At 36.3% G+C, this 8,623-nt stretch overlaps 1 protein-coding gene across 1 annotated transcript; it reads right to left on the bottom strand.

Moving 5' to 3' along the window:
• Nucleotides 1-1,693: 1,693 nt before the first annotated feature.
• On the bottom strand, nt 1,694-5,380 carry LOC307002772 (extracellular calcium-sensing receptor-like; the record flags this gene model as incomplete). Its single annotated transcript, XM_079620684.1, has 6 exons — nt 1,694-2,607; nt 2,761-2,884; nt 3,466-3,693; nt 3,784-4,539; nt 4,627-4,915; nt 5,172-5,380. 6 exons carry the CDS (start codon nt 5,378-5,380, stop codon nt 1,694-1,696), a joined length of 2,520 nt encoding a protein of 839 aa, XP_079476810.1.
• Nucleotides 5,381-8,623: the final 3,243 nt, after the last annotated feature.

Raw genomic sequence — 8,623 nt, 5'->3', positions numbered from 1 at the left:
CATAAGTTTAAGTTTTGTGCAAAATTACTTTTAATGTGTTTAAAGTTTTTATTCATGCTTGTTATTTCTTGATTCACGCTTATTATATTTTGATCCGTGACCACGTTGTTTGCTATTCTGATCATTTTGCTTTTTTTTTCAGTTTATGCAATATATTTTTACATGTGTTTTTAAATTTTTGATTCACGCTTATTATTTTTTTATACGTGACCGCTATATATTTGGCGGGAATTTGATCCCATACGTGTTTACTGAATTAGGAAAAAAGTTCCCCTCCACGTTTGGGAGAAGAGTGAGCAAGGCTGGGAAGATAATGTTAATATGCACATCAACGTTTGAACAACGTTACCATGGGAGTGAACGGAGTGGTCAGAATGCTTAATAAAGTTTGACTTTATCTGACTGTTTTGTTGACATTCCCTTTAGCACAGCTCCATCTAGTGGATGCATAACGCAAACCCAGTCAAACGTTTGACTGCAGTATCTTCTATTCTATGCGTCTTATAATCCGGTGCGCCCTATATATGAAAACAGTTCTAAAATAGGTCATTCATTGAAGGTGCGCCTTATAATCCGGTGCGCCTTATAGTGCGGAAAATACGGTATGTTAAGTGAAGTCAAGAAAGACTGTCTTTATTTACACATTTTTTATAAAAACATGAATTTTTTGCAGGAAATAGTTTTTAAGTTCAACTCAAAATGTCAGGAGATACATGTTGACATTACTGTTAAAAATGCACTTCCAATAAAGTGAGTGTGGGCAAAACCGGTTGTCATTTTTATGCTGAGGCGGCGGGAGTGTTGTCGGCAGCTGCTGAATGTAACTAATAATAAAGTAACTAATAAAGTAACTTTTAATCTAACTAAGTTACTTTTTAAAGGAGTAATCAGTAATCAGATTACTTTTTCAAAGTAACTGTGGCAACACTGATCTTCGCCTGGACCCGATGACAACGCAGTGCTGAAGTGCCAACTAGTCTCTGGCCTGTGAAGGATCCCTTTAGCACTCTATAGATAAAGCGTTGTCGGGATGATTTCGGTTTCGCGTATCTACCCCGAAGTGATAAAATTCTGAATCAAAATTTTAAGGCCAGACAAGTAGTTTAATAAAATATGTTATTAAGGAATTAATACATTATGTTAATTTAATTAACATTTAATGAATAACAATTCATATGTTACTTAATCTATTAACCATATAGAATCTTTATTAGTTGCTGATGCAGTAATCATTAATTAATGGTTTAGTTCTTCATGAGTCATACATTAACACATGTTTATCTGTGCATTATTTAAGCATTAATTAATGCATATTAGTGCACCCGTATTGTAACCAAATTGAAAATTGTTACCAAAACATCAATGTATTCACTCATCCATAAACATTATTAGATCAATCAGCGTCATCAATGTACGCCTTTGTTATTGAAAGAGGTTAGCGACCCCTAGCGGCGAAAAAACAAACATATTGTAGCTTTTTTTTTTGCATTTTGCATATATGAAAGGTACTATTTTTGATATAACTTACACCACAGCATTATATTTTGTTTAATATAAAAGTCTGTTTTTATCAATTTATAAGCAAATGTTTTTTCGTGAATTTACTAAATCTTTTGTCTTTGAATAAATAATAAAAACATAAAAGAAAAAACACCAACATGTTGCAATGTTAATATAGACATCATTTTATTTGTCAGTAGGACTTGGATGTTGTTTTTCCCATCATATACTTCTTTGTATTTTGCTCAGGCTTATACAGAATGATATAACATTTAGGTGCAAATATGCAGAATAGTAAACCAAAGCTTGAGGCTAAAATGGCAAATATCTCCACAGCTACAGTGAATTTTCCAGGAGAACTGACATAAGCTGGGATAAATGTGATCCATACAGCACAGAATATGAGCATACTGAATGTGATGAATTTGGCTTCATTGAAGTTGTCAGGCAGCGTGCGAGCCAGAAAAGCCAAAATGAAACACAAGACACCAAGTAGACCAAAATAACCCAGAATAGCCCAGAAACTTATAGTAGAACCCAGACTGCACTCAAGAATTATCTTTTCCTTGTAATGTTTCATATTTTTATAGGGAAATGGTGGAGATATTGTTAGCCAAAGAACACAGATAAGAACCTGTATAAGTGTAAAGGCAAGAACACTGAGTCGTTGTTGTGCAGGCCCAAACCATTTCATGACATTACTTCCTGGAAGTGTGGCCTTGAAGGCCATTAACACCACTATTGTTTTCCCCAGAACACAGGATATACAGAGGACAAAAGTGATCCCAAACGCTGTGTGACGCAACATACAGGACCACTCAGTGGGCCGACCAATAAAAGTAAGTGAACAGAGAAAACACAGAGTCAATGAGAAGAGCAGCAGGAAACTAATCTCTGAATTGTTGGCTTTTACTATGGGGGTGTCCTTCTTGCTGTAAAACAGGATGGCCACCAGCACAGTTAATCCTACTCCGAACAGTGAGAAAAAGACTAGCACTATACCCATAACTTCTGTGAATGACAGAAACTCTATAGTCTTTAACACACATTTATTTTTCTCAGCATTAGACCAGTATTCCCCTGGACACTGCTTGCAGTTATTTGAATCTGGAAAAGGAAGTTGTGATCACTATAGTTAGGGGACATGTTTTCATTTATGAACTCCTTTGACAAGATACTGCATCCTGAACAGCAAAAGAAGAACACAAAAAGAGCAACTAAATAATTTTCTATGAAACTGTGAGATGGGCTGAAGATTACCTGTCTCATTACTGATTTCTCCTTCTGCACATGGAATACAGTCATAACAGCAGACAGGTCTTCCTTTCTGTGCAGCCTTCCTAGTGCCTGGAGGACAGCTCTCACTGCACACAGACCTTGGCTTCTACATAGAAAATACATTATATATAGTTAACTCTTTACAATAAGGTTTCATTAGTAAACATAAGTTAAATTATTAACGAACATAACAATGAACAAAACATTTGTTACAGTATTTATTCATCTTTGTTAATGTTAGTTAATAAAAATACAGTTGTTCTTTGTTTGTTCATGTTAGTTCAGTGTATTACATAATTTTAATTTTAAAGATTTTAATAATGTATTAGTAAATGTTGAAATTAGCATTAATTTTATAATAAATGCTGTAGAATATTGTTCATAATTCATGTTATCTAAAGTAGTTAACTAATGTTAACTAGTGAAACCGTATCTTACATTGTTTCCCATAGTTATTTATACTGACTCATTAATTTGACAAACGACATTAATTTGTCAATATTATTGAGTACAGAATCTTGCATGGTTAAAGCATAACATGAAGCCAATATAATCTTTTTTTATACTGTTGTTCCCTAAACTTTAAATGGTGCAGAGCTTGAAGTATCTTTGAAATACTATGATGCAGTGCCTTTTGTCTACATTTACTGTAATTTAAACACACCCTACAAACAGATTGCCATTTACCTCCAGATGTCCTCCAGCCCAAATAATATTTTTTGTGTTAAGCATAAAGCTCTGGTCAGGGGGAAGTGAGGCATCAAAGTAACCCACTGGTTTAAACTGGAATGATTCATCAGAGTCCTGCTGCCAGTTCACGACTTCATAATGGGCTACTGCACCACCAGTGTTGTCAAACCACACATGATCTCCAAACTTTACGGTGAAATTGACTTTTTTTAGAGCTTCGACCACCTATTGAAAAATACAGGTTTGGTACATTATTTTTGAGGTATGGGCTATTAACACTTTCTTATTATTTTTTACTTTTTTTTTTTTTTTTACCTGTTTTGGTTGTATTGTCAGACCTTTCTCACACCCTTCTTGTTCTTTGCACTTTAATAAACTGTGTAGAGAATAAGCCACAGCATAAACTGCTTTGTATACGTTGCTTGCATATCTTTGTTCAGGCACATCTTCATTGTTTTGTTTTAGTGTAAGTAGATCTTGATATCTGCTGCACCTTAATGCATATTGAGAATAATTCCCCTCAATCTGTGAGCATGGAAAAGCTGTGTCCCAGAATGCCTTAATAACATAATCTGAAAACTCGTCAATATTGATTTTTCTAAATGCAAACCCCAGTGACCCTCCCATCACATGAAAACTCTTTGGAGTGATCAAACTCTTTGCAGTTATCCATCCCTCTCCTCCAATCAATTGAAAGCCTGTAATATTCTGAATACTTAGCTGATCAATAAGAAAGCCCATTTCAATAAGTGAAACAAATGCAACAATCACTTTTGCTGTGCTTTTTTTAATTGTGTCGACCACTTTTTTGAGTTTTTCAGTCTCTGTTCGGTAGAATTTCACAGAGTACTCCACACAAATCCCCTCTTTCTGAGCTGTATTCAGAAATATGGCCATAACATTGTTTCCATAGTCATTGTCACTGTTCACAGCTCCCACCCAAGACCAGCCTAATTGCTTGACTATGTATGCAAGTGCTCTGCCTTGGTGGTAATCACTAGCAATAGTCCTGAAGAATGAGGGGTAATCTTTCCTATTACTGAGGCATTCACATGAGGCTGAGTGACTTATCTAGAAAAACAAACAAAGAACAAACAAACATTGAAACAGTCATCAGTGTGGTTATTTTCTCAAACATCTGGTGTCACTACGCCTTACCACTGGAATTTTAAAAGGTCCTGTAGTTCTGGACAGAATCACTGTGGCAGAAGACTCAGTTTCTCCAAGTATAGCATGTATAGGAGACTGTCCATTGCATCTATACTCATCAGAAAACTCTGGCCCATTCATCAGCCCCATAGTTGCACTCATAGCAGACAGTCTTGAACCACAGGTATCATAAATACGATAGCCAATAGAAACATTTGGGAGCAAACTTTCACTTCTGTTAATCTCTTCAATTGCAAAAATCATAATTTGAGCCATCCTGAAATCTCTTAAATTCACACTGTGAAAACATTAAACTATAATAATCAATTAACAATTAATAAAAATAAAAGGTTAGAAAAGTGAACAATATTTTTTGCTTTCAGCTTTAAATAAATAAATAAATTCAGATACTCATGTTTGAAATATCATAACATTTCAGATATTATAAAAGTTTACTGTACAATACATTTATAAATGTAATGCATTTAAGATTTCATTTAAAATATGTTTGTTTTCAAAACATTATCTGACATAATGCTTCCAATGTAACAAACCTGGAGCATGACAGAAGCTGAGGTTTTCGTGTAAACTGAAATGAAGGTAATGTTTCTTTACTGCGTATTGCAAAAAGTGCACCAATGGTTATGTCTCCGTTCTTGGAAAGCAGCGGGGACTTAGGTTCTCCAATCATTCGGCAAAGAGTGTTTCCCGCCTTGGTATGAAGTTGATGGAAAACCAGGAATATGTAAAGAAAGAAAAGCATTCTAACCATTGAGCTCAGCTGTGGCTGCCAAATGCAAATTTCATGACAGTATTTGCACTTTTATAGACATAATTAGTATGGATGAATGATTAAGAATGTAGCCAATGATCTCACAGGGTAGGGCATGAGACACGTCTTGCATGTTGTTTTAGTATTTTTTTATCTATATACAGTCACACTTGGTTGCTTGAAAGTATACTTTTGCATTAGTAAATATTTATGTTAATGCATTGAACGTACACTGGTTTATATGTGTTTCTGTGTTTTCAAGAAGGCTCTGCAGTTTAAGTAAGTTTTTTTTTTTATAAAGCAAACATGAAGCACATACTAATATTTGAACTAATTATTTCATTGAGATATGTTTCTCATGCACAGAATGAAGAATAAAAGAAAGTCCCACACACTAGCAGTACTTGCAAAAGTATCAAAATAACTTTATTCAGCGTTTCTGTCATGCTCCTGGCTCTCTTCCTCCTTACTCTGCCCGTTTCTCAATATGTGTTCTTGTCTGTACTTGTGTTCTTGTGGACTTGTGAAACGTCATCAATCGCTGCCCAAGTACTGTTCCAATTCACATTACATCAAGTTACATCAAGTTCACATCTAGCCAAGTCCAGTTCAAATCCCCGGATGTGTTCTTGATCCGCCCTTTTACAGAGGATGCATCGAGAGGTGACTTGTGCGGACTTGAGACAGCCAGTTATCCCAGAATGCATCTCGCACCAACCAGCAAGCATCAATAGCAGAGGAGAAAACCCCCGTAATATCAAAATACTACTGTTATCGTGTCACGAAATGTAATTCTAAGAGTGTTTCAGTCGAGAATGTAGTTGTTTAAAGCTCAAATCTGTGGTTTATTTATAAAGATAGCACCTATTTGAAAAATGTATCCAGGCGATCACCGGGCATTCAACGCTCATTAACCCCGACTGGAACAGCTTTTCCTCAGCTAATGCTTCTGATGTTTGCCGATGGCTCTGATGTCTCTAGTCTAGTGGTTAAATTTATCTTGTGTTCGTCCGGCATGTCTGCGCTACCTCAGGTAAAGGTATGGTAGGCACTCACTGCTTTCCTGGTGCTCGTGTTCTTGATGTCGCTGCGCAGGTTCCCGAGATCCTGAACAGTGACGAGCGCGTCGGAGCTGTCGTGCTGCATGCGGGAGTGAACGACATCAGGCTGCGGCACGTACCGACAAGGACAAGAAAGGTTCAGTAGATTGTTTGCACTAAATGAATGGTTAATGTCATGGTGTAATGAATAGAGACTGCTCTTTGTAAATAATTGGAATCTGTTTTGGGAGCGACCTAGGCTCTACCGTGCTGATGGCCTGCACCCCAGCTGAATCGGAGCGGCTATTCTGTCGGACAACGTCTCCAAGACGTTACACACCATATGACTAGTAAGTCAAAGTCCAAATCACATTCTTTGCTGTCCCAAATTAATTGATATAAGTACCAGTGTAGAACACTATATAGAAAACGTGTCTATTCCTTGTTTAGTGAGGCCAAACAATAAATCTACTGCAGGATCTAAGAAAAATCTAATTGTGATTAAACCAGAAAATCTCAATATTAGTGAACAAAAACAATTTCTAAAGCCAGGTCTTCTAAACATTAGAACGCTTACACCTAAGGCGGTTATTGTAAATGAAATGGTCACAGATAATAGCTTCGATGTACTTTGCCTTACTGAAACCTGGCTTAAATTGAATGATTATTTCGGTCTTAATGAGTCCACTCCACCAAGATACTGTTATAAGCATGAGCCCCGTCTGATTGGTTGTGGCGGCGGTGTTGCAACAATCTATAGAGATATTCTTAATGTTACTCAGAAAAATGGTCACAGGTTTAATTTGTTTGAAGTACTTGTGCTAAATGTTACGCTCCTAGATGTAAGAAAGAAATGCCTGTTATCTCTAGCCTTGGCTATTGTATATAGACCTCCAGGGCCCTATGCGGATTTTCTCTCAGATCTATTAGTCAATGTCGATAAGGCAATAATTGTTGGAGATTTCAACATACACGTAGATAACACAAATGATGCGTTAGGGGCTGCGTTTACAGATTTACTAAACTCTTTTGGGGTCAAGCAAAACGTTAGTGGTCCCACTCATCGTCTTAATCATACACTCGATTTAATTATATCATATGGAACCGATCCAACCGATATAGATATTATACCGCAAAGTGATGATGTCACTGATCATTACATGGTAACTTGCATACTACGTACGGCTGAAATGTGTCATGTTGCGCCGTGTTATCGACCAGGCAGAACAATCCTTCAACCACTATAGATAGATTCTTGAATAGCTTACTTGATCTATCTCAGCTCCTCAGTGAACCGAAACTAACAGATGAACTAGAGGAAATGACTAGCAGTATGAGCACCATTTTCTCTAGTACATTAGAAATTGTTGCACCAATTAGATTAAAAAAGGTTAGAGAGAAAACTAAAGCACCATGGTGCAACAGTGCTACGCATGTTATCAAGAGAGAAACTCGTAATTTAGAGCGCAAATGGAAACAAACTAATTTAGAGGTCTTTAGAATTGCGTGGAAAGACAGTATGTTACGTTATAAAAAGGCTCTAAAAGCAGCCAGGGCTGAGCATCTCCGCAAACTAATAGAAAATAACCAAAATAATCCAAGGTTTTTATTTAACACCGTGGCTAGACTAACAAAAAAAAAAGACATCACTTGACCAAAATATTCCGTTACATTTTAGTAGTAATGATTTCATGAATTTCTTCACTGAGAAAATAGAAAGCATCAGAAACACAATTGTAAATGTACAATCTTTGACAGCGTCTTATGATTCAGCCTCAATTATCGCCCCTCAACAACAACTACAGCACTTTACAACTATAGAACAGGAAGACCTAAATAAACTTATCACTGCATCTAAACCAACAACATGTTTATTAGATCCAATACCCACTAAACTACTGAAAGAAGTGTTACCTGTAGTGGAAGAGCCTCTTCTTAATATTATTAACTCGTCTCTATCTTTAGGTCACGTTCCAAAAACGTTCAAGCTGGCAGTTATAAAAGCTCTTATTAAGAAACCACAATTAGATCCAAATAACCTAGCAAATTACAGACCCATTTCAAATCTTCCATTTATGTCTAAAATACTAGAAAAAGTTGTGTCCGCTCAATTTCTTGCAAGAAAACGCTATCTATGAAAAATTTCAGTCTGGATTCAGGCCACATCATAGCACAGAAACTGCACTTGTTAAAA

The sequence above is a fragment of the Phoxinus phoxinus genome (assembly GCF_949152265.1).
Source record: "Phoxinus phoxinus genome assembly, chromosome: 8".
Classification (NCBI taxonomy): Eukaryota; Metazoa; Chordata; class Actinopteri; order Cypriniformes; family Leuciscidae; genus Phoxinus; species Phoxinus phoxinus.
Note: the sequence above shows the minus strand (reverse complement) of the source record. Positions and strands in the feature narration are given on the sequence as shown.